Raw genomic sequence first — 27626 nt, 5'->3', positions numbered from 1 at the left:
GAAATTGCCATTGACATTTGTGGACAATGATACACAAGTAATTTCTTATTTTATGAAACTCACATTATTAACATACCCGTTTTATTATGCTGAATATCCTTTAAAGAAGGTACAGTTAGGGATTGCATAGGTACAGTATGCAGTATTAATGCCAGTGTGATTACGAATTCTAAAAAGCATTTTTTTTTCTTAAAGTGACTATAAAAAAACAAGTTCCTCCTTTTTGATCTCCTAACATCATTAAAATATAACCCATTACAAGCAAATCCATTATCCGTGCTCAGAGAGCAAAATGTGCTGCTTCAGTATCTTACACATTAAAAAGGACAACCTTGGAAACTGAACTGGAACAAACCAGAAAATAAAATGGGCTAGACACAAACTTGATTGAAAAAACTTCCCAGCTAGCAATGCTCCACTAACTCTCTTCTCCCCATTCCCTAGCCCTGATCCCTGAAGCAAATGCAGGCTGCCAAAGGGCTGCAGAAGAGTCACAACTGTACTGTGTAAGAGAGAAGGTGGTTATTTTAAAGGAAGTAAGAACTTCTGAAAAGCAGCATATAAGGGGAAAAAAAAATCTTTGATATCAGCATGATGTAAAGGAATTGGTACAAAGTAAAATTTTCTGCTTGGTAAAATTAAGTTTCATATTACTGTAAGAAAACAGGGCTCATCAAGAGCCTTATTTCTTTTACTGGTTTACTTCTAGATAGCTAGAATTGGCATACCCAGTCCTCAGAACATACTGATGCTCAGCACTTGGGTGAGGTGAGGGGTGAACCATCTCTTGCAGGACAAGCCAAGTCAGGATTGAGGTACATATGTTTTCATATAAAACAACTTTCTCAGAAAGACAAGATGATGAAGAAAACTTATGTTGTATCAGTATGATAGAACTGTGAGCAGAGAACTTAAGATAAAACAGATCAGCATAATTTACACATTTAAAAACTATATACTTCATTCATAAATATCTCTTCTAATTAATAACCATTCGTAGTTTAAACATAAATATTCAAGTTGGTATTTGATTTTCCTTTTTAATCAGTTCATGAGAGTCCTGTAAGGATCAGTTCCTTCTGCTCAATGCAGTCACGTAAATGGTCTTCACTAAGAGGCTGCACAAAGGCCTTCATTACCTTGTTTGTTGTAGTAAAACTTTAAAATTCTGCAGCTCTTTTATACTTGTGGAAAGCCTGCAAAACAAAAACCCCCAAAGTGGTAGTAAGTAAACTGTGCAAAGAGAAGTGCAAATTTTGACCTTTCATGGGGACTGTTTTTTTTCTAATTTAAAACAACAAAAATCAACTCTGGAAGACAGTTGTGCTTTTTAACACTTGTTACTACTTTCTCACAGAAGATTACTATCTGGCTCTCCATCAACATTCATATTGCAGGGATTAAAATTTACATGCTATATATGTTAAATATCTAATCATGTGTAATAATGTTTATCCTATTTTAAACAATAACTGATCATTACATTCAAGATCAGAAGCACCAGCATGATGAAAGACACAAGCTTTATTAATCTTTTAAAGCCATTAGGAAGTTATATATTGTAACTCGAACACACAACATGTTTGCTGTATCATGAATTAATCAGAATGGAAGTTTTAGTGAAAACACCTACATCAAACTCCAAATCCAAAAGCCTAAGGGCTAAATGATAGCATTGAAAAAAATCATGTGTTTTTCTTCCTTCTTACGTATGTGTATTTAAAAGAAAAATACAAACTGTTCTTCTGTAGTTAGTAGTTAGAATACAAGAAGCAGGAGATGTATCCAAAATTTAATGCTTAAAACCATTTAAGAGATTTATAGAATAAATGGGATTTGAGATAGAGATGAATTACACACAACACAGAATGATGACCAAGGCTAATAATCAGTGCCTCACAAACTCCATTTGATGGCACAGAGTTATTAGTGATAAACTGTTTAGCTTTCAAAAGTCATAGTTGCATGCACAAGTCTTTTCCACAGACCGTGAGTGCTGACACTGAAGTTTTACTGGTGTGTATTTTTTATCTGGTTGTTTTTTTTTTTTTTTTCCCCCCTACACAAATTACGAAAATCTTACCTTCCAAAGGCATTTACTAGAGCAACTATTTCTTGACGTGTTAGTTGAAAACCTTTTGATGGGCTATTCTCAGGAAGGTTCTGTATTTCTTTCTCAGAAAATAAAATCTTCAGAGCAGTTCCTAAGCCTTGCGTCTACGAGAAAAACCTCAATATTTTAGTGTCAATAAAGTCAGTGGGTAAGGTCACTTCTTCTAGCTCTCAGAAAACAAACAGAAAAGCTTTAAGCAAAATAAACATAAAAATACTAACCCATGCAAACTGTAGTACCAATTTAGAAGCCGATACTCCTTCAACCCAAATAACTGCACGCAAACCAAGACGATAATGCAAACACATGCCATCAGTTCACCAAGTTAATTCACTTAGGAATATGTTTCCTCAGGTATACTTACTCTAAACCCTCATGTTTTTAATCTTCCTTTCCCATTTCTTTTTCTTCTCAGCCAGACCAGATACATATGAAAGCATGACTGTTACAACACCTCCAGCTCCCTCCCTGCTACAGTACAGATGCCTCAGGAGCTGTGGATCAGATCCCTGCTTTCCTTCTCTCCTCCCCCTACCAAGTCAAACTACATTTTTAGTATGAGCTGTCACAACACTTCTGCTTTCTCCATCTCCAGTCCCAGTGGAAGACATTGCAGTTTCAGTTTCAACCCCTATTTTGTACACAGAAATAGACCAGAAAAAGCTATTCTTATTCCCCATTTTAATCAAGATGGGGAAGCAACCACTGGATTTTGATATACTGGTTCAAGCTGGGCGCAAGACAATTTTATAGGTCAGGAAATCTGGCCCTAGTTCATTTAGCATAAGAAAAGGCAATAATAGATCAGAAGTATGAATGAGTACAGGGTAGTCAGAACTCCATAAATTCAGCAGAGGCTACTACATTTTTGCTGCTATGAATTTATTCAAAACTTTAACTCTGATAAGCTTAATGCTGTTGTCAGTCTGGATTTAATGTTAGCATTAAGGGTCAAAATCTTGCTCTCAATAAATTCTCCAGAACCCAAGACTATTTTTCAACTCTTGGCTTTACTGCACGCCTCTTGCAGCATTTTATAATTGTAAAAATCTGAATCACTTCATTTTTTTCCACTTATGCTTCGATTTGTGGAGCTAAATCTCATTAAGCAAAAGTGCACTATTTCCAGAAAGGCTTCCCACTGCTGATTCCACAAGACTCATCTGCTAACTGAATACTCAAAATACTGACTGGAAATAAGACTTGGTCTTGGGGTTATCTGCTCTAAACACTTTCTTCCCCAAAGAATATAAGCTACGTCTTTTAGTAAAAAGAATCACCACTGAGTGAACAAAATTAAACAAAGCATACCAGTTTAATTGTTAAAAAGCAAACTAAACATAAGTCTATTTTTAATACATACGTAAGGATATCAAAGACAAAACAATACCTGCAGTTTGCCCCACAGCCTGCATTTATCACATCCAACACAATCCATTATGCGGGATATGTTTTTGAAATGCAATCTGAATTCTTCCTAGCAATTAGAAACAAACAACAAAAAAACCTGTTTAGCTTAAATTGCCTCTTAGCTTTAGCAAAATTCACTTAGTACCACTAGAATATCAATTTCCTTTTAATCAAATTGAATGAAACCACTACCATCTGGGGTCAGACTATAATACAGATTCACATAAACCCAGAATCTTGTTTCCAAGCCGTTGCTAATTCTTGATGACTTGAAAAGTAGGACATGCAGAATAACACTTGTGTTATACAGTTTCCAGAAACTCGTTCAAAATTTTGAGCTTCAACTACTTACCTGTTCCTCTACGTAATTTTAATTCAGTTGTTCAAATCCTTTTTGAACCAACCTACATACCCAACAAAGCAGCCAAACAAGTGCCGATTCACAAAAGACATTTCCCAACCAAAACTATGGGCAGACAGCTGCTTTGCAGTTTCAGAGTGAAAGCAAATACAATACAGAATTGATTAATGATTAATTAATTACCTGATTGTCTAATTCAGATTATCCAAATAAAATATTTCAGATCAGAAAAGAAACACTGGCTGGGCTGATAAATTACTGGCACCTTTCAAATAGTGTTCTTTCTAGTGTGGATGAAATTCTGTATAATACTGATTTCAATAGTAGTAGGTATCAGTAAGTATTCAAACATATTTACTGCAATGAAGCACAGACCAGTTGTGTAATGAATGTAGTGCATACCAATCTGAACAACAGTCTAGTAACACTGGCTGTTGCTACACAGTAACAGCATTCACAGTAGGATCTTGCACCCCAGAACAATGCCTTCCTAATGTTAAATTCATATTCTATTTCATTGAATTGTGCTTTATGTATGTCATGGGTACTTTAAGCAAATGCCTGTTCCTGGAGGGGTGGGGAGTGTCCTATGTGGAAGTGAATATTTTAGATGTTAATCAGAAAAGTAGCTTCACCTTCAATGACTTGGCTCCTTTTTTATCTCCAGCAAACATGGACTTCTCATCAAAGTGCATATGGAAGGACCTAAGAAAGACAGAATGGAAAAAAAACCGAAAAACACAAACATGGCATGAACTATAGCATAGCTCAAGCTTGCACAGCAGCTTTTACAGAGTAAACACTCTGACTTTCTAGTTGCTTCAGATCAAAAATTTCTCCTAAGTTTCACATCACTGCTCTTCAAAAGCATACTGTTATCAGATGTTTTGCTATTCAATCACTATATCCTGAAACCTGTTACAGTTTTGCTGAGAATTCTTTTCATTTCCATTGATCAAGACTTTTTAAATATACATCAGGAATGCCTTAGTATTTGGCCTTCCAGTTGTGTAAACTTCATATTTGACATGTGAACACATCCTAAACACCTAGCATGACTGAAGCCACACAGCATGCAACTGATCACAAAAAAAGATGAGTGTAGGACTTGGACTGAAGAGCCTTACAGAGCAAACATTCTTTCTTCTGTTAAGTCTATGATAAAAGCTGGATTACTCACTGGATCATTAATTAAAAGAATATACGTACTATTTTCTTATTCAAAAAAGATCATGTATTTTACACTGGGGTGTAAAGCCTGGGGTGTTTTTTTTTTTCTTTTTTTTTCTTTTTATTTAAAAATAGAAGTATTCAAGCCTAGGAAATATTTTTTCTTTCATTATTCTACTTCCTCATGCTACTCCTCCCTCTCCTATTCAAAAATGAATTTACTCTCATTCTCACTTGAGAATATAACTGAGAGTTTCAAACTATTGAAAACAACAAAAACAACCCTAACACCTTTACGCCTTACTTTGTATCCCTGAAGATTTCTAGTAAGAGAGCTTTAGATTCAGCATCCTCATGGCCATTTCCAGTGTAAAGGTCAACAACAGAACGCTCAAAGTACGGTGCAACCTTTGACAAAGCCCGCAGCTCTATCAAGTAAAGGAAATACAAGTTTTTCAGCCTTCTTGGTCCTTCTCCCTTCGTTTCAATGGGATCAAAACGACGAGTGAACTCTTTCACATTTGGTCCCCAGCGAGGTTTCCCCCAGGTTTCTACATAAGAAATAAAGTGGAGGGGGAGAAGGTCACAAGCATGTATTTGGGAAAAAGCTTTTTAGGTAAGAATCAAACAAAGCTTAGGAAAAAAAAACACCCAAATATGCATTTCAGATAATATAGTGTTTCATTCAGCAGTTTTACCTCAACTCAAATTACCTTCAAGAAGATAATTGGCACACAGGTGTAAATTAATGCTAGCATGAAGTCCGGAAATAAGTTTATAAAACACCCTTTTCTCAAGGCAAAGACCTGTTGAGAAAAACAGAAAAGAGACAAGCAAACCTCAGCCTAGGTACTTGACACAATGCATTAAAATTAACCTTGACATTTCACCGATACAAGTCTGCACCATTTAACTGTTACAATTACAGTGCCTCATTAATTTCAGCAGTATGTTTTGGAAGCTATTATATTCATAGTAAAAAAAATATACTCTTATTTTTATACGTGAAGTATCACCAAGAATAAAGTTTGACATTTCTTAGCTGGTTTTTCAGTGTTTTAATAAATACAGTCCAATAAGCATCTAACAAATTGCTACACAAAAGTAAAATTGTTTATGAAACGGACTTAAAATAGTCTTGAATTTTGACTATCTGGAAACCATAACTCGAGTGTGACCTATCCTAGTTGTAACTAAAGCTATCATTATTTTAGAGTAGTGTTCTTACAAAAACATCAAAAATCCAGAAAGCCCTATGGCAGTGGAAAACAGCCAAAAATGCTTCTTCCCAGCTGTACTGTAAATTCACTGAAGATTTAAGCACACTGAGCAAAGCCCTAAAAACATGACTTTGATGAATAAAGGCTTTCACAGCATAAAAAGAAATGTAGTGGCAATGGGTGGCCAAAATATAATTTGTATGTAGAAACTGCTTTGAAATACAGCTTACCAAGAGAGAGAGACTACACTTAGAATTTAGGGGTTTGCCTCCTTCATAAATATATGTCTGGGTGATTCCCCTGTCACTCCAGTTTCTACAAACAGAAGAAGGAAGAGCTGATGGGGAAGCCTGTGAGACTGAGATACAGCCTCATTTACAGCCAGCATATTTTAACAAGCATGTGAACATGTGCTTTTCTACAATAGAACCGATGAAAGCTTTCCAATAATAGAAGATTCCTGCAGGTATAATGAACTAAGTTGCAAACAAATACATCTAATTCATTTACTTTTTTTCCACAGCCTACAAAACAGGATTTTGATTTCTACCACTGTAATGATTTCATTTAAATATAAACAAATTGTTATACGTTCTGAGAAGATCTCTTACGCATATGTATTAGCCACAGAACCATTAAAAGCTTTAACACTTTTAAAAGCAGTTTTAAAATACAACTTATAACATTACTAGCATGTGCAAGGATGCATTTTTGTCTAAAAGAGCTGAAAACTCAGTAACTTGTATTGAAGTGAACTTCTTTGTAAAATATTAAATGTTAAAGAGCTTAAGGAATTCATCAGCTAAATGAAGAAAAACTTCTCAAATACCCTCAAGGAAGAAAAATGCTATTTGAATAATACTCAAGTTCTGCACAATTTATTAGTAAGTTTAACCTATGAAAAACATTTGGAGAGAAGAAAAAGCGAATTTCTTCCTAGTGAATTTCAATTATATTAATCCATCTGAAAGGACTTACCTTCTAGCCACGTGTAGAAAGATTCTCCTGTAATGTTAGAAAACACTATTAAAATAAAGAACATTCATTTTCATCACTAAAGCACCCTTATATTACTGCGTGCACTAACATTAGCTGCCATCTGGACATAAAACTAAACAACTTAGCTACTGAAGCAAGAACAGGCACTGACATGGCTGAACTTTGAAAACAGTTAAAATGTGTTGAGGTCAGAACAGGAGAAATACAAGAATAAACATGGCTAAGCTACTAGCAAAGTTTATGAGTGCACTTGATTAAATGCACTAGTGGCTACAGCGTGATAGGAAAAGAATAACCGAGAAAAGAGGCGTATCTGTGGAAAGACATTTCATGTACATTTCCTGCAACCATCACTGTTACATTTCACAGCAATCGCTTGTGTAACAACTGTTTTCAAAAGCAAAGAAACTACTGCATCCTCGATTCTAACAGCAAACTTCAGGTTTGAAGAATGACCCAGTATTCTAAACTAAACATTGCCCAGGTACATCAGTTCTTTACTGGATGTGCTCTTAGATTCTAAACTCACAAATACTTCATGCTCATACTAAGTTTCACATGGGTACCCCTTCTGCACTGCACAGTGTTTCACACGATCAGCAATCAAAAAAAGTGAATTCCTGTACTCAGATCCAAACAAAGAAGTACTGAAGACAAAGGAATGTCTTCTAATACAGAAATCCATCCAATCAATTTCTGATTAACTTTGTTAGTAACTGTACAAGCCCTAAAATCTCTCAATTTAAAGATCTGCTGAGGAAAAACAGCTAAAAAATTTAAGTGATCAGCACAGAAAGCAACTCTATGCTAACTGATCCTAAACATCAAGATAGTGCTTTAAAGCAGTATTAGCTTTGTTTATATATAAAATGAACACTATTCATTCTACCCAAAAAAGTAAATGTTATCCACTACTACCTCTATACTACCTTTGGAAGTCAACTCAACTAAATTCAAAGCAGAAGAAGAAAAACCTATAGGTGACTGTTGCAAAATGACTTCTTGAAGTTCTTCCTCAATTACACGCAATAAGTAATTAATTCACATCTTTGAAAGATGAGAAGAAATCCTGCCTGCTTCTTCTAATCCTAACCAGTATAGCATCTTTCCTATAAGCATTATGTATTTACATCCAGAACAGCTTCTTCAGCTCAAGAGGCCACAGGGGATCACTGACAATCCAGGCATAAAACACACACAGAAAAGCAGAATAAGATGACTTACCATCATCTCCTCCTAGGAAGTTGCAGCAAAGGAGAAAATAAAAATCCATGAGCATTAAAATCAAAGCAGTAATGAAATACAAGCTTTACTATAAAAACTGAACAAGTACAAGAAACCTTATTTACACTACCAAAAATACAGTCTACTTCCCATCCTATTTTTCCTCCTCAAGACAGCCTGAGAATAAACACATAATAACGGAAGTCACTAAGAATTTAAAATCCTAGTACAGCTTCTTGAAAGCCATGTATTAGCTTCAGAAAGACATGAACTTCAGTTCACATTATTCAACAATCTGACCAATGCTCCTTTCTGAAATTCTAATCTGAGATAAGCTACTCTTGCAACTATTTTTTATTGTATCTGTCAGCAGTAGTTATTATGAGCAAAAGCTATACCGAGTTTCTAACATCTGGTGATGTTTTCTAACTACCTGTTGGTTAAATTGCATTTCACAAGAGACACACACTGGCATAGCAACACCAATTAACTTTGAACACACAGTTCTGAATTTAAATTAAAAATCTAAAGCTCAAGTCATTATGCTTGTTTGTTTTAAATGAATAACTGAGCCTCCCTAAGTATTCATTTTTTCTTAAAATAATTTTATTTCTACACTTTCAATGAACTAACCATTGTTTACAGAAAATGTACAGCTACATTATAGTATGATGACTATGCATTAAAAGGTTTAAATAAAATTGTCTCTTTTTCTGGACAAGGGAAGAAAACAACTGCTGGATTCATTGAATTTTAACTCCTTCCCAGCCACAAGATAAAATTACTGTGACAGTTGCCCACTGAATAGTTTCAGATATCATTTAATTTTCAGGAGGCTCCCCTGACATTACTAAGCATACTCACACACATAAAATCAAGCATGTTTATAATCCAACATCACAAACTGTAAATATTGGCAATGGATAGTTGCTTCAACACAGGACATTTTAAAAACAGAGAGCACGCAAAGAAACTAAAGAATATTATTTGTATCATTTGTACTGAAGTCACTATGTTAAAAGAATTGCATTAAAAAAATAAAATAGACAAAACCCACCCCTACTAGGTGCCAGTGGATTTAAAGGACGATAGACAGATCGAGGCCTAGAAAATAAGTTAGAAAATGTAAAATCAGTTCTAAGCTAAATTGAAGTGCAAGTATAAAAGCAGCCTTCCTCTCCCACCCAATTACTTGAAACAGTTTTCTTCATAGATGCTGTTCCACACTCTCCAAGCAGAGGGCCCTTTGTATCCTGTGTAACGCTCTGGATTCAGCAGCAAATCCACATACTGCGCATCTGGAGATCTCTCATCTAAATAAGAAATGTTTCGTTATGTATTCTGATTGTTTAAAAAAGACTTTAAAAGTCACAAAATTACATACAAATAAAAAGTCTTGTATAATACTCTTATTTCTCCAGTAGTATTACAAATAGCTTGTACATAAAAACAAAGCAATATACACTCTAAACAGAAAGGCAAAGAATATCTCTTTCACAGTCTCTTATGCTGCCATTACTTCTGCAATTTCTTACCATTTCCTATGTGGCTTCTCCAACTTCACTGTGAACACTCTACGTGCCATGTGCTTTTACGCCTTTCGCAAAGATATGAAGAGTTTTATTTTAAGTGGGCTTCAAACTCAGGGCTTAGTTGACCACTAAGTGGACCACTAAGTGGAGTTTGGTGTGAAGAACAGAAAAGAGTAAGAGAACTGCTTTTTTAGAAATGGGTACAATGCAAATATGGCTCCTCAGCAAACACAAAGCAGCACATCTTGGCAGTGGAACAATCTTTATTAGCTGCATCACTTTTATTTCCAAGATAACCTTGTACGGTTGCATAAAGCACGGACCCCGTTGTTAACTGAACAAGCTGTCTATGTAGCAGAAGCACAGAATACTGCAGCCCTGCTCTAGTGATGAACTGCTGGAATGTACTATTCAAGATATTAGGATACAATTGGATCATTAATTCCAGTGCTTTTGTTGGAGCAGTGAATTATAAGTTATTTACTGGATTACGGTTTATTTACAATGTTTTTGATTTGTGGCTGGACTTGATGAACTTTAAGGTCTTTTTCAACCTGAGCAATTTTATGATTCTATATTCCAGGACAAGCTGTTGGTTATGGAACAAAACATTACTGAAGCAATATTCAACAAGTTATATCCTCATCCCTAAAGCTGACTTCAAATTCAGGCAAAACATCCACATTAAATCACTGTCTGATTCATACTCCATACGAATAGAAAGTTAAGTTTTATGTTACAACAAGTAGAAAGCGGGAATAATTCCCTCTCCCTTTTCTCTCTGAAATTCTAGGTCAAGAGCAAATGATGCTAAAGAGACCCTTGTACAGTACAAGCCAGTAGTCCATACTTATTCAAAGGAATGGGCCAAGCAGCACAACTGAGCATTTCCTCAGATGTTGAAGAGATGAAGAGTGAAAACTGCTCTAAAAAGAAGTGATCCTGCACAAGCTGCTAAGCATCACTTCAGCAGCAGTAGGAAGAACAAAGAAGAGAGACTGACAAGACACACAAGAACAAAGTGAAAGTCAGATGGAGCACAGCAACAACCAGTTCCTACACTTTCTGGTCATTTCAGCTCTCCAATTTTTGTTCTCTATCCACTTACAAACGCGTCTGAGGGGCAGCACAGCAGAAGGATGGAAAACTGACCTAAGTTGATATGGTATTTTTTCCAGCTGGATCAATTCCCTTATCGAGTTTATCATTGAGCCCAACAAAAAAGCCAGTAAAAAGTACAACTGAAGACCTAAATTTGAGCTACAGTTAAGTGAATCAAGAGCTTTGACCCTACCAGAAAGAGAGGTGAGGGAGAGGAAAAAACAGCTTCTCCCTTCTCCCTCTCACTCCCAGTAAAGTCACTCTCTCATGTTCCTCTGCATCAGCTCAGGAACTCACCTAATAAGCCATTTCAACCCCAACAGTCTGTGAAATAGAAAGGAGATATCAATCTTCCAGGTACTCAAATTGAGATTAGCTCACCATGCAGTGACAGGCATGCCAAAGCCAGAGCAAAAAGAACAGTGGAAGCACACAGCTGGGCACAGGCAGTAATCCCTTTTCAGTAGGACACAATGTTGGAAAGAGATGGAATCAAGATCTACTTAAGCTAGTATTACTTCTGCAAGAAAATGCTCCTAAATTACACTTTTCCCATCTAAATTTCCCGTCCATTAAAAATAGGAATAGGCAGCTTGAAGATGGACAACACAACTTATTGCATTGAACAGTTCAGATCTACAGTAATGCTCAGTGAGTACGTATTAGAGAAACAGTTCAGACAAAATTTTCACAGACAAGACACAGCAGCAGCACTGGAAGAGAACAGCAGTTATTAAATACATAACAGCTGCTACTTTCTCAGGTGACACCAAATATTAACCTAAAGGTAGATTAAAACATCTTGCACAGAGCCAAGTCTTCCTAGCATGCACAGCTTTGTAAGGTACTTAACGAAAATGATTTTTGCAGCCTTCCTTGAACTTGGCAGTGCTCATGTTTATCTGAAACTCTCCTTTAACAACTAAACGTTATATGCAAAATAGAAGGGCTCACAAATGGAGCAGAGGGAAGACAAACTATCAGCCTAATGTTTAAACAATCAGAAGTCTTTACAAATAAGGGCCAGTAGAGATTGTCTGAAACTAGACTACAAGAATGTACCAGCCCAAGCATAAAGAACAGAACAGCAGCAAAAATAATACAGTAGTAAGAAAAAATTAGGTATAAATAAATTCTGCTGGATACAAGTCTTTTGTGAGAAGCAGCTTTAAAGAAAAAATGCTAAAACCCTCCCATTTGCTTTCTCTTTATTTCTGTAGAAGTCTCCTGTTGAGGTAACAGTGAATATATATTGTTTTTTTTTTTTTTTTTTTTTTTTTTTTTTTTTTTTTTTTTAAACAAGGAACATTCAGATGTCTAAACTGCTTTCTTTGCATGTAAGATAACATGAACTGTCACATGTCAATGTAGCACAAAATTAAAACTTAAAACAGTTCCTTGCAGAGTAGCTACAATCGTGTTTTTATGAGACGGTAATAAAGTAATGAGAAAGTAATAAAGCAAACACTGAAGAAGCTTAAGCATTTTACCATCGAGTTCACAAAAATGATCCTGTGAATCATCGTATCTTGCCCAGTCAATGAAAGCCTCCTTACTTTGGTTACTGAGGGGAAGAAAATACATTTGATTTTAAACTTTCAAATAAACAGTGTCAGTAAGAGCTACTCAACAACACAACCCATATACAATAATTAACTTAGATCTTAATTCTGAACTATTATATCTGGCATACTAGAATATATGGAGTTGGGGCGGAGATACAAGCAAGCACTAATTGTGGTACTTTCTGAAGTCAGTTCAGTGATACACAGCAAGAAAGATTTCACAATCATTACTTAAGCAAACTCTGCACTGGTAGTGACTTTTCTTCCTTCAGTAAAAGAATTCCATAGCACACTTTTCAGGACTTTCAGAAGTACTTTGGCAGCTGTCACCACAGGAAAGAAAGTCCTTGTATTCCTTAACCTGTGCTTTCAAAGAAATCTACAATACTTAGCCTTGCTTTCACATGGGAGGCTGGATCTCTAAAGGTTTTTCTAAGCTAAATTACTCTATGAATATGACTTGAGTCTTTTAAGTAATAACGTTAACTCTACTCACTCTTGCAATTTCAAAGGTGCACTGTACCAGAGAAACAAGTACTTTGAAGTTCCCATACTACAAAACACAAGTAGTGCTATTAGCTAAATGCTTTCTTCAATGCAGATGTGAGAAAGAGAACTATTTATGTTTTGCTGTCAGTAGCGTGGTATAAGTGAAGATTGGGAACTCCACTCTGGGGTGCAGTAAGTTCCCCTAAAATACCAAAAACAACCCATTTCATTTGATCAGAGCAGTACTAGCTCAATTTGACATCTGCAATTCTTAAACAGGATACATTGTTAATCTACCAACGAAGACTACACTTGACATTCAGTGAGCCTTACAAACTTTCATAATGTACCTTCCCCACTAATTACTAGCATGCAAGGTTTTATAGTCACAATCAACATAGATGGTAACGGAAAACAGCCCCAAACCAAAAGGATTTTGCAACTCTCCCAACTTTTATCAACTTGCAATTTTGCAAAAGCCTCTTTAGCCCTCTGTACATGTGCTAAATTACATTACTTTTTAATCTACAGAAACAGAAGAGTGTTAACGGCTTCGCAGTTCCCTTAACACTTGAGTAAGGCTCTGCCCAAATTGCTTTAAAATGCTACAGAAAATAGCATGTTACCTTTTATTTTTTTTTAAACTATAGTCACTTTTTATAATGAGCCAGGACAGCATTTTTTAATCAGGTAGGACTGCTGAAATCTATGGCCACAGGCAACAGACCTCTCTGCTACTGATAAACTTACTTTTTGTTTTTCTATTTCTGCTTTTTCAAAGCAGTGAGGCCAGTAGAATGCAAGCTTTCCTAAACTGCTCTGCTCTTTCCTAGTCAAGAACAACACCATCCTGCAGAATCTGTACCATCCAACCTTGGCTGTGCCATTCAGTAGGCAAGACCAGGGAACTGATCCAAGCAAAAAATAACTTTGCCAACAACAAAAATAATTCACAAGCTCCCTGACCTGGTTCACCAAGTGATCACAAACAGGCACATCATTGTAACAGAGAGACCTGGTCAGAACCCCTTAACTCACCACAGTCATCAAGAAAAAGGCGGCTGATATTGGTAAAAACTGGAAAATAGTGTTTTTGTTTGCTTTATCTCCCGTCGCTGTAAGATTTCTTTCAAACAAATAAGTATACTTAAAAAAAGCTAGGAGCATTTTTAAGACAAGGCAAATACCTACTTCTCACATTATACCTTCAGGTATTTCTGCACCATTTCATATTTACTTTTTAATGGTCTATGGAAAGAATGAAGAACAAAAACCAGCACATTGCAAAACCAAGACAGACAAAAAGAAATGCTGCTCCCTTGCTATTTATATATATTTTATATATATATATATTTATATTATATATATATATTTATATATATATATAAAAATTTTTTTAATTGCTATAAATCTCAACATACCTTAAGGTACTGTTGACTGCTCCCAGTTTGTTAGCTTGCTCACAGTCTTCCAATTCTTTGGAATTATTTGCAGCTTTTGAATACTGTAAGGAAGGTCATATTTAATATACAAATAAGTTACTTAAAATTCACTCAAAACTTGACATGAAACATTTCTAACTCTAGCATTAAACTAGTTAGTACCAAGGAAAAAGTCTTGAATTCTGGAAGTGGCAAGTAGTACTTTGGAATACTTATTTTAATTTTCTTCACTTAATTTTATCAGGTCAATTTTACCCTGTACATTTAACTGCCATAGATTCAGCTAAACATGCCTAAAGGCAGTCATTTGCCACCCACCAGAAACAGTCCAACATCCAGTATTTTCTGAGTAGCAAATACTTCAGAAAGTCTGTCTACTCCAACTATTTCATGCTGAGCATGGTGTGATACCGCATGGAGTCTTTGGTTTGATCAGATCAGCCAACTCAGCCCCTTGGCCATCCTTAGCCTGCTCACTGCTGGAACAAGGAAGAGGCCAGAATGAAATAAAAGAGGCCTTTCTGCCCTGCAAGCACTGGTCAGCAACAGCTATATTACTGGTATGTTACCCACATAGCTTGAGTCAGGAATCCAAAATACAGTACCATATGTACTGCTATAAAATTAATTATTAGCAGCAAAACCTACCGAACTTCAAAGCAGTGAAAGAGATTAAGAAGTAATTTAGAGGTCACTAGAAGAAAATCCCAAACAACCAATCATTACTCCAGAAAGAACTTCTTGCTCAATTTCCTCAAATTTGCTAGGTGTGGGGGCTTCTCTTCATATCATTCATGCGGATGTTAAATGGAAAAATGCAAACAAGGAATGCATGTCCTAGAATTAAACAGATTCTGCTGATGAAATAAAATACTGAGATGCTGAGGTAAACATTCTACATGTCTAGAGTTGCAAACCTATCCCTACCCTGAAGAGAAAAATATTACTGCCAAGATGATGATCCTAAATGTAAGTTCCCAAACAGAATGAACATTCAAGTCCAAGCCATCCTTCCAGGCTTTGCTGTTCTCCGGTATTTAACAACAGCTATGCAAGACCATTTATTTGACCTCTGACTAGATCTGGATAAAATACTTGTTTTTGACAAAGCAGGTTCTTGTAAAAAGAAAAGTTTCTGAAAGGAAATAGAAGTGGGCAGGAAGCAAAAACTGAAGTTATGCGCTATAGCCTTGAGGTGCTACATCCTTGCTTCAAAGTTTAATACACTGACTGTCATGAGTTCTCCAGTGTTTATGCATTGAGCTCACATGACAAGGTTTAAGTAGTGGAAGGGCTGCAGGGGTGCCCCTTATGAGCAGAGCCCAGCAGCTGCCCCATTCAGATCAGAGCCAGCTCCAGATGTCTCCAAAAGGGACCTGCAACTGACCAGAGCTGAGTCACGAGTGACACATGGTGTGTAGTACACCCCCAGGAGAGCAGATTTAAGAAAATGGGGAAAAAGATCTGCACAACAGCAGCTGGGAGAGAAAACTGGGAAAATGCAAGAGTAACGTCCCTGCAGCCACTAAAGTCAGTGCAGGAAGGTTGGAGGTGCTCCAGGCACTGAGCAGAAGTTCTGTGCAGCCCAGGAGAGACTGACAATGAATGGAGCAGGCTGTCCCCTGCAGCCCATGGGCATCATGCAGAGCAGATCTCCTGAGGACAACCTGTGGAGTAGCCCACAGTGAGCAGGTGGATGTGGCCTGAAGGAAACAGTTAGCCCATGGAGAGCCCCTACATGAGTAAGCCCCAGACTGGAGCTGTAGCCCACAGAGAAAAGCCCAAAGTGGAGCAGCTCATTCCTGAAGGATGGCACATTGCAGGATGAGACCCATGCTAGAGCAGTACTTGAAGAACTGCAGCCCATGGGAAGTCTGTGTTGGATCTCTTCATGAAGGACAGCATCCCATAGGAGGAATCTCATGCTGGAACAGGGAAAAGGAGTGAGCAGGAAGGAGTGGTAATGACAGTGTATTTACCAACTGCCCCATTCCTCCTTCCCATACACGGATTGAGGTGGAGGAAGTAGAAGCTGGGTGGAAGGAAAATTTGCTTCTGTTATTCACTGCTTGACTGTGTTACCACTGTCAATAACCTAACCTTCCCAAAGTACAGTTTCACCACTAATGGTAATTGGTTGGTGAATGATTTTTTCTGTCCTTATCTAAACTCACGGGTTTCTTTTTTTTTTTCCTTAATATTATCTCCTCCAGGCCTTCTGAGGAGAAGGAGCATGACAGCAGCACAGCACTCAGCTACGTACCAGTATTAAGACACATAGTTCAAGATGTTTCCACTACTCCAATCAGACAAGCTTGCAGAAAGTGAAGCTATTTTTGTGCCTCTCTAGCACCATTTCAATAAGCTTATATTGGTGCCAAGAATTTGAAAGATGTCATCTACTGCTAACTGTGCTTCTCTCTGTGGGAAACTGGCCTTCATGGCTAGATGACCTTCCAAAGGCAAAGCTGTTCTTTGTGCAACTAATCAACAAAAACAAACAAAAAAAAGCTCTGAATAAGGCTAGAAGTTTACAATCTATGCTCAGGTGAGATAAGTAGTAACTATGGCCATAAGGGAGGTAGAAATTGCTGGGGAGGATGTAGATAAAGATAGGAATAAGTGTGAATTTACACACAGCCATGGCACTCAACAGTAAGAGCTCTCATTTGGGCCCTGTGGATACTTTTACCCAATTGATTGCTAAAACCCTTGTTCTTGGGCACTGTGTTAGGGATTTGGGCATGGAGAAGAGTTATTCGTCATCCTGCTCTCACCTCTTTCTAGGCGTATTACACCTTACCTTCCTGGCTTTACTAAGATCACTTAGTGATCTAAGAAGGTTGGCTCGGACACAAGCAAGCAAAAGCCAACAGCACAAATTGACCACTTAAGTGGTCAACGAACTCAGGATTAGACAAGTCAAAACCACACATAACTTTTTTTTTTTTTTGAATTATATAACCCACTACTAGGTTGTGTTTATATATGCACCGCTACTCATCTCAGCCTAAGCTTCATAGAAGGTGACCTGTACACAAGGTACAAAGAACTTTACATCAGGCATTTTGTGGTGGTGTTCCAATGTCTCTGGTCATTCGTGATTCAGTCTGTACCAACTGTCAAGCTATTGAAGTCTCAGAATGATGCAATGCTACCAGCTACATCAGGAGCTCTAATTCATGGAAGTACAAAGCAGCATACAGGAATTGATGTTAACAACTGCATCACTGCTAAGACTAAAGGCCCACAATAAAAAGCCATACATCTACTGTAATGTTAAGATTACAAGTCAGAAGAAGCTTAGAAAATAACTGACTACTTACTTTATTAGAGCTCCCAGCTTTAATTCCAACAGGTATTTTGCTCTAAAAAACAAAAACAATTTTTTTTTTTTTTTTTTTTTTTACACTACGCACAGACATTAATATACTTGATTAAAGTCTAGCAACTAAATATCATTCTACACAGAATGATTAGCTAGCTTCTTTGCTTTCCCAACACGTTATATTTAAAAGTGCTACATCTTAGACCTAATCATTTGTACCAGTAATATAAATAACTCTAAGAACTTCAACTACTGATTACATTTTTTCTTTTGAAACAAATTATTTTTGTCACCTTTCTGTTTAAACTTAAGTTCATTAATAGAAACTAAAATTAATTTTTTTAGCTGATAACTGATTTTAAGTATAGATTAGGCTTATAACTGAACTTTGGCATAGTTAGCGAAGCCTGCAGAAAATTATGCGCATAATACCTAAAAAAATTTAATTGTTAAACATAGCATTTACCACAAGTCAGGGGAAGACTACCTTCTAACTGAAAATGCAGGATTGCAAACAGGCTGAGAACTAATTTGTGCCTCATATGTCTTCTGAACACCCATACACATGCCCTGATCAGTTACTTGAATGACAACAAAGTGCCAATTACTGTAAACTCTAGTCTCAGCCATAAAGGTTTGTGAAACTATGCTTGCACTCTGCTTTGTCACATGTAAAGGAAGAGACCTTTATAAATAAACTATTAGGACTTACTGTGTACTTAATATAAAGAATTCTACAAATGGGATGCTAAGTGCTCATTCTCCCAGTCCCCTACTCACAAAATTATATCAGAAACCTTCAGATTTAGACTTAGATTAACCTTTGCTTAGCCTAAGTGTACAGAACATCTTTCCAATATCAAAAGCAAAGAAGTTTTAAACAAGTTTTTTTTTTTAAATTTGATTTTCCTATTCTTCTGCTTTTTAGTACATAAAGGTAAATTTTAGCAGAAGATTAAAACACAGAAAAATATATTAAATTAGTGGAAGTTAAGGGATCTTTTTTAAAGTTACTTCTGTAACTATCTATGTAATCGATGAATATACAGATGTTATAATTAAGAAACATATAGGAAAGTTAGGCTAACAGGTAATCACGCTAAAGAAGAATGGATGGAAAGCTTACCCTTGTCTTGGGCTCACTGAGAAGACTCCAAGGGGAGCAATCTCCAAAAGATCATCCTTCCCCAGTCATAGTCAGCTCTTAAATGGGGTCTAGGAGAGGTGGAGCCAGGCTCCACCCCTTCCAGTAGCACAGGAGAATTGCCTTCACCTGTGCTCCCAGGGCTGACTCACTGCTTGCCTCAGGTGATCAATCAGAGGTTGAAGCCATGATTCAGCAGTTCCCATATACTATCATACTATTATTTTACATTATATAACCATTTACTTGAGAAAATGATATGGCATAACTAGATATGAGATTTGAAAAAAAAAAAAAAAAAAAAGTCATTTCAACTTATTGAAGCTAAAAAAGCAAGATATTACAACAGACTTCATTTTTACTATAGTGGAAAAGTACAATGGATAGACTTAGTGAAATTAAACAAGCTGTTCAGTCAAACAACCTTTCCCTGCTGTATATTATCTGATGCATACCTCAGGACAAGGCTCTACATGGCAGTCTTTGATAGAACAATGGCCATCATCAGCCCAGAATGGGCATGGTCTCTTTAGATTCACCTAAACATACAAAAACAAAAGGTTATAATCAATACTGTTAAGGCAATGTAAAAAAAACTCCCAGTATCAGGAAATCATTTCAAATTAAATAAGAGGATAAAAGGAAAAGGGTGAAATTTATTACTTCAAAGCATATGGTGTGTATGTGTGTATACACACACGTATGTATTTAAGCAATCGAAGTACACAAGCTCAAGCTCACTACACACTGAAGTTTTTAATGGTAATAGTCTCAACAGGTTAAAAAAAAATATTATATAGAAGTTCCAATTAAATCTCTCACCATTAATATTACACCAGAACAGTAAATAACTACTAAAAGGAAAAGAAATCAGAGAAATACAGCTATAAAATTGTCATACTTCATCAGTTGTATTAGCACTAACAGATCAAGGAAATACATCTCATGGAAGGCAGCCAGACGTTTATTGGTACAAATTAAGTGTTTGGATGATTTCGGATTTCAAGCAGTAAAAACAGATTCATTACCACACTTCATAATTGTCAAGGAAGAATGAGTATCAAAATACTAAGTCTCAAATCAAAAAGCTGATGTTGCTTAAGGGTAAATAATGAAGAGAAACCACTTCAGAAACATTACCAGCAAAACTTGTCATGTTTTCTCATCAATGCTCTGATTTTTCAACAAATGGCACAGTGAAGTCAGAGCACCACAAGTATTTGTCTCTGCTACGCAACCAGATGCTCAAACACTTGCTACAGCATTTCAACTGGATTGTCAGTACAGAAGTCAGTTAAAGGGGAAAAAAAAAAAAATCAGTATTCTTTTGCATTAGCATTATACAGATAGTAAGCATAGTGATGGAACACTTCAACATCACCACTCCCACACCAGAGACTACAAGATTTCATGCACCATGAACTACAAACATTGCAGAACTACACCACCTTGGAAAACTAAAATTACAAATAAAATGAAGTAGCTATCACTATCCTTTGGGCAAAAATAAAATGAGCTCTACAACTTTCAAAGTAAAAAAAAAAAAAATATTGTTTTTATTTTCCTTCAGCAGAAAATTGTAGGCATTAATGACTATACACTTGAGTTTACAAACGGTACTGCTTACATCAAAACTATATGAAAGATGAGGTGGTATTACACACACAGGAAGTATGATCTGCAGAACTGCTGAAATTAAAGTAAGCCCTGCATTTGCAAGATGAAATTACTGTTGCTGAGTTTTATACAGTCTTGTGGACATGTTAGGGCTCATCTTCAAATATTTTGATTTGTATCTTCCTCTTGCCTTTGGAGAACCTAATTACCACTTCCACTAAGAGATGCTATTTTCACTGAAGTTGCAAATATCTTATTTCCCCTGAAAGCGGTATCACGTAGCAGTAAGAAATTCAAGGTGAAGCTACACTTTATTGCTTACTCCGATTACAAAGGGAAGATCCTAGAACTTCTCCTTTCCTCACGCTCATAACCCCATCTTACATTCAACTCCTGCCTGATTCTAGATCAACAAGTTGCTACATACTGAAAAACAAGCAGACAAAATAACATTCTAAAGAATCTACCAGGTTAAAGAGAACCACTGGTGTAACATGCTGTAGGACAAGGCCAAGATCCAAAAGCAAGGAAGGAGCAGGGATGGCCTAGCCAGGGCTAAAGGACTGGAACCTCCTTTTGCCAGTGGTTGGCAACCATGTGATTAGCTCAGTAAAAAAATCTAACTTCATTTTTAAGCTCAGCAAACCTAAAACTAAGAGTATCACTCTTCAAAATATTATGCTGCTCATCCAGTTCTAACAGTGACCAAAACCAGTGCTTAAAGACATAGGAGAGTGCTACCACTCTACTTGAAAATTAATATTTGTAGTTTTGTTTTTTTTTTTTTTTTCAAAGAAATAAAGTCTTCCTAGCTGGCAAACACTAAAATCAGAAGTAGGACAGCAGCTGATTAAGAAAAGGAAATCGTTGCAATGTTTCAACTTTAAATTATCCACATTACTTAGAAGGCAAGTGCTGTACAATGCTAACAGACAATCCTCTTTCACACGCAGCAGCACAAAGATATTATCTTCAAAAACACCACTTATTGACTGAATGAAAGAAGTCATCATCTACTGTCACTGACTCCAGGAGTAATACAGCTAACCTAAGACCTCTTACAAGCATAGTTGACAACCTGCTACAACCAAATTAAAGATCTGTGGGTTTCTAAAAGACAACGTAATACAACTAATCTGGACCTGTAGTCCTCCCTATATTTTATAGATTTTATTCAAATTGTTCAGGAAAAAAGTTCATTCTAATCATACCTTGTAATATCTGAAGTAATCACGTTCTTGTAGTTTCTGTATTTTGGGGAAGATCTTGAAAGTATTGAAGTCATCAATGCTTTCTATGTCACACAAACAATCATCCAGGACACCTGTGAGCTATTAAAAGAACACACGTGATTGATTTTTTTAATCAAGAAATGTTAACTACAGAAAAACAACTAAAAATATGGCAGTCAAAACATACTAGTGAAATGCAGTTCCACAGCAAATACTCTCTCATTATTGAAACAATATATAACATTTCACAGTTTTGAGTGAAATAACAAATCACTTTTTAGTTTAAGCCCACTTCCAAATGCAAAGCTGAATCAGTGTCTGTCAGACTAACATTTTCAGAACTGAAATTCATTCTTAGTTTCAACACATAGAACCTTCTATGTAATGAGCAAGCCATGAATGCACATTATATTAGCACATCACAGCCTCATATCAAATATTTTCCTCTTACACATTTATTCATTGGATTTCCTGAAAAAAAAAAAAAAAAAAAAAAAAAATAACAACAGTGTGTAATTAGCTTTTAAGTACAAAAAATATTCAGTTTCTTTAACGGTATGGGTAAAGAGGGGAGAGAATAAGTACTTTTGTGCCCAAGTTAGTAACCTCAACTAAATTGTACAAATATTAGGAAAACCAGGTACAGTCACCTATACTGTATGTCTGTAAACCTATTGTGAAATTAAATCTCAATTTCTCAGGACACATCACTCTTCTTGTGCTTCAACAGGAAGGTGCTGAATTAGCCTAAGACAGTCTTTGTGGTAAGAGCTGCACACAGTGCAGAGTCAGCATTGCCAGCACAGGGCAGATAATCTACAAAGTTGTTTGGCTTTAAGCTACCGCAACAATTTTCCTAAGACACCAACAGTATCCTAACCAAAAGACAAACAGTGAAAATGTGATTCTATGTATATTTGTATAACAAGCTTCCTTATATCCAAACCAAATACTTCTAAGCACAGCTTCTCAAACAAATATAAACATTCTTGAAAAGACTTTCAAACTTATGCATGAAGGCTTCAGCGTATAAATAAACAAATGGAATCAAGCACTGCTAACTACAATTCAGCCATACATGGAATTCATCAACATAAATGATAGCTCACAAAGGAACTAAAACAGGTAAGCCTGGCACATTTCGTATTTTACATGGGCTTAGACCGTCTGACTAAGAAAAGGTTACATATAGAAGGAGAATTTTTTTCTCCACAGATTTCACAGCTAAGTTATGAAATTATCTATTTCATGCATGGTAAATCACTCTGCTACTCTACAACAAAGATGCTGTTATATAACCAAGCTTGATAGAAGAAAAGTTGCTAGAAACTACATTGCATGCTTCTGCTCTTATGATGCATAAAGAAAGCCTGGAAAGTGGATTCCCCACCACCCAGAGACACTGAAGTAATGCTATGGCAATAAAGCATTTTAGTAGATAATTCACCTTCTGCACTCTTACTTCCTGACACACTAAACAGACTGTCACAGTTCTGCAGAATTTGTAGAACCACACAACGGCTTGGGTTGGAGAGGGCCTTAAAGCCCATCCAACTCCCTGCTGTAGGCAGGGCTGCCACCCAGCAGCTCAGCTGCCCAGGGTCCCATCCAACCCAGCCTTGGGCACTTCAGCGATGCGGCACCACTTCTCCGGGCAGCTGTGCCAGGACCTCACCATATCACGAGTAAATAATTTCTTCCTGATGTCTAATCTAGATCTTCCCTCTTTCAGTCTAAAGCAATTCCTCCTTGCCCTATCACTAACAGGCCATGTAACAAATCAGTCTCCTCCCTGTTTACATGCTCCCTTCAGGTACTGGAAGGCCACAGCTAAGTCTCCGCAGAGCCTTCTCTTCTCCACGCTGAAGAAGCAGAACCTCCTCACCTGTCTTCAAAGGAGTGCTCCAGCCCTCTGGCCACCGCTTACAGTGTTGTATTAACAGTCATTTAAAAGAAGCAACTTTACCCAAAATCTTATTCTCGCCTTCCTTAATATTATTGAATTTCAAGCCTGGGCAAACAGATTGGAAAGACTACATTCACTCACATGATTTTCAAAAAACCTCACAGCCCACATGACTACTGACTAGGAAGGCAAAAACTATTATTGATCCTTATAGAAATCAAACCTCCATGTATTTCAATTTACAATTGCATTACAGAAACACATTTTTCATATTGGTCACACGCATAAAATAGATGTGCTATCTTTATACGTCCTTACTACAAAACAAACAGCAGTACACTTTACTAGAGTAAAGAAGCCAAAGACAACTGAACATTTTACTCAAATATGATACAACTATACTAACAGGAAACATGGAGAACAATCATTTATTAAGATGAAAGCAGAGTGAGGATAAGCTGAGAAATTTTCTTTCGACTTGAAAGATGTAGAGCAGGAAATTATTTTGGTGACCACCTCTCACTGCTTCATTGCTTACGAAAATATTTATACCATCTATGCAAAACTCAGTGTTTTTTCAGGTGCAAGTGTTCCAAATAAACCCATGGCCTTACAGACAGTGTCAAACACAAACGGAAATAAAAGCCGCAGTCCTTTTATTTAAGTAAGATGGCAATCTAAGTGAAGTTACGCCTTTGCCAGATACCTCTGATAACATTTTGATTCTAAGAACACCTTTTAAAACGCAGCAGGTTACTCAGAAGATTATGAAGTGCCACAAATAATCAGGTCCCTCATCTAGAACAGTTCCAAGAAATTTTTCAGAGAAAAATTAATTCAAAGTACCGAGAACAAGCAAGTGAAACTCTCAGTTTCTCATAACTTTTTTTTTTTTTTTAAACTGTAACTGTTGGCTTCCTGCATACATAAAACAGGAAAATCAATGTTTCCTTGGAAGGAGCGCTCTAAAATTAAATTATGCTACATTTGTAGCAAAACAGAATTTATAAAGTCATTTGACAGCACGTGTGAAAAGCCAACACTACACATCAGTGGAGTCAGTTCATTTGCATGCTAACACAGCAGCAACACAGACTTCAATTGCCCCAGTCTGGGCTTTTTTATTAGCACAGCTGTACTTGCTTAATGACGGAACACTAAGGAAATGGAGAAAATGGTTTCATTCCTCTTAGCACCTGTATCTCCCAGCGAGCTCTTGTTCAAAGTGAAGATATGGAAATAAGAGCAACATATTACACAGTTAAACCTACATAAGGTACAGCCTACTCCACTATTCACACAGCTGGCATTTTGCCTTTTTAAACTATGCTATACAAGTTAACTTGCCCCACAAAAACACAGCAAAACTGAGGTCAGTTAAGTTACCACAGTGTTTATTACAATGGCCAAGCATCAAGCTTACATTTAAACTGTTGATTACTTTGAACTCTGTGATAAACTCTAGATGTGGTAGCTTAATAGAATATGTGAGAGAAGTCAGACAGATGGGTTTCTATTCCTTTCTTTTCAACGCTCTTATCAAAGTATTTCCACACATTGTTAAAGCTATTTTAGTTTTTGTAGAGATATCAGAGCTGCATTGGAAATGTCAAGTTTATTCAAGATAAATCAGCCTTTCACAAGAAAAGGTCAATGTCCAAGCTGGCATCAATTTTGCCTTAAGAAATCTGTAAAGCAAATAGTATTTGGCACATCAACACAACGGAAAAAATGAACAAATGCATATACTAACAAGCAGCATTTTCCTACAAATAACCTTATTAGCGCTATCAGGTTGCTGTATTTTAATTGCTTCAACAAATAGAAGCCCACTTGGGACACTGTTTTCTTTCTTAATATTTTATTTGCCATAGCTACAGAGCAAGAGAAAGGCTATGGGTAACATGACTCCAAGAGCTAATGGCTGGCTTATCTTTCCTCGGTGCAAGTCAAACTCTTGCTGTTTAAACTGAGTACAATAAGCTAACAGTTCTGCAAAATAACAAAAGCTAATCTCTCTGCCAAGTACAATAAAGTCATGACATTTTGTTAATGCCTTCATTAAGAATCACAATTACATTAGTATCTAGTCACACTAAGATAAGTACTAAATAAAGGCTTCATTTTAATCTTAGAAAACATCAATGCGCAACAAGCAGAAAAACAGAGGAGGGGCAGTGAGGCTGGGGACAGGTTCTGCATCAGAGGGCTGTGGGCATAGAACAGGCTGCCGGGGGCAGTGGGCACAGCCCCGCGTGCTGGAGTTCAGGGAACATTCTTACATCCCACTCTGACACATGGTCTGATTTTCTGGGTGCTGTGAGGAGCCAGAAATTGGACTAGATGATCTTATAGGTCTCTTTCAACTCAGAATATTCTATGATTCTGCACACAGAAAAACTGCAGTCAAAGCTAGACTAGTCAAAGCTAGACCGAGTGCTAGACTAGTCACTGCCTCGGGTGGCCACATCACACATCACACATACAGCACATCACACAGAAATTTAGAAAATAATAACAATAATAATCAAGGACAGAAGAGACACGCTGCTCCACGCGCTCATTACTCGCAGGAGCTCCATACGAGCACAGGGCAATACGTTTGGCCAAGCTGATGCCCTCCGCTACTCGACACCAGCTGTTACTCAGCCGCAGCCGCACCGATGAACGACGGAACTCCGCGCACCAACGCCGACCTTTCGGCACGCAGCTTACAGAGAGACGGGACGCTCATCCTTCCGCGGGCTGACACAAATACAAACCGAGCGCGGGCACCGACACGCCACACGGCCGCTCACCGACTCCACCAGCACTCCCGCGTTGTCGCCCCAGTGCTACGGGCTCTGCACACCGCCCACGGCCGCGGCGAGCTCCGCGCCCGGCGGACCGTTACACGCCAGTGCCGCTGCCGGGTCCCGCAGCGACCGCCTGAGAGCGGCCCCACGCTCCAGAGGCGCCCGCCGCCGGGCCCGGGCTGCAGCACGGCGCCGGCTAGGAGGACACGGGCTACGGATTGAGGCCCGGCTTTTGCAGCCCGCCAGCCATCAGCCGGCACCGCGTCCCCGCTCCGCTCTCCGCTCCCGCCGCATCTCCCCACCTGGGCTTCCGCGGCCAGGATAGAGCCCAGGACCGCCAACAGCCGCGTCGCCCACCGTGCCGGCGCCACTGTGCTCCGGCCGCCGCCGCCGCCGCCGCCGCTCATGCTGCTCCGGCCGCTCCGCCCGCCGCGGCTGACGGGGGAGGGCAGCCCCGCTCTCCACTGCCACAGGAAGCGGGCGGGCGAAACGAAGGCCGGCCGCAACAATTCCTCCCGGCGCGGCCGGCGGGGGCGCCGCGCTCCCCCCTCAGCCCGCCCGCGCTGCCGACACCACAGCCCCGGCTAGCGCACGCACCAACCCCCACGCCGCGATAGCCGCCGCAGCCCGCCGCGCGGCATGCCGGGGGCTGTAGTCTATCCCGCCCCTCGGCGGCTGGGCTGAGCGAGGACTTGGGAAGGCGCCCAATAGGAGAGGACCACGCGGGCTTCCAAAACAAGCGGTGAGCGAAGGGCTGCTGTGCGCTTGCGCTAGGCGGGAGGCGGTGGTGAGGGGAAGCTTAGAAGCGGTTTTCGTCTTTCGGTCTCCTGTCCCGTTCTCCCTTAGCTTCCGGGTTCCCCCCTCCACGCGCCTGGGCTGGCAGCCCAAAGCTGCACGGTGCCTAAGCTACCTGAGCCACCTCGTTTATTTTCTTGGGTAGCGCTCTACACAGCAGCCAGCCGAGCTGACTCACCTCAC

At 38.3% G+C, this 27626-nt stretch overlaps 1 protein-coding gene across 1 annotated transcript; it reads right to left on the bottom strand.

Moving 5' to 3' along the window:
• Positions 1–1135: 1135 nt before the first annotated feature.
• On the bottom strand, positions 1136–27055 carry ERO1B (endoplasmic reticulum oxidoreductase 1 beta; the record flags this gene model as incomplete). The annotated part of the gene is made up of 15 exons (XM_079550310.1): positions 1136–1196; positions 2084–2217; positions 3504–3590; positions 4520–4589; positions 5359–5605; positions 5768–5860; positions 7253–7297; positions 9555–9601; positions 9690–9810; positions 12621–12694; positions 14606–14688; positions 17953–17994; positions 19554–19637; positions 21927–22046; positions 26951–27055. The coding sequence occupies 15 exons, from the start codon at positions 27053–27055 to the stop codon at positions 1136–1138; spliced, it is 1413 nt and encodes a 470-aa protein (XP_079406436.1).
• Positions 27056–27626: the final 571 nt, after the last annotated feature.

This window comes from Tetrao urogallus (assembly GCF_951394365.1).
Source record: "Tetrao urogallus genome assembly, chromosome: 2".
Classification (NCBI taxonomy): Eukaryota; Metazoa; Chordata; class Aves; order Galliformes; family Phasianidae; genus Tetrao; species Tetrao urogallus.
The sequence above is the reverse complement of the archived record's forward strand: the minus strand, read 5'-3'. Positions and strand labels throughout refer to the sequence as shown.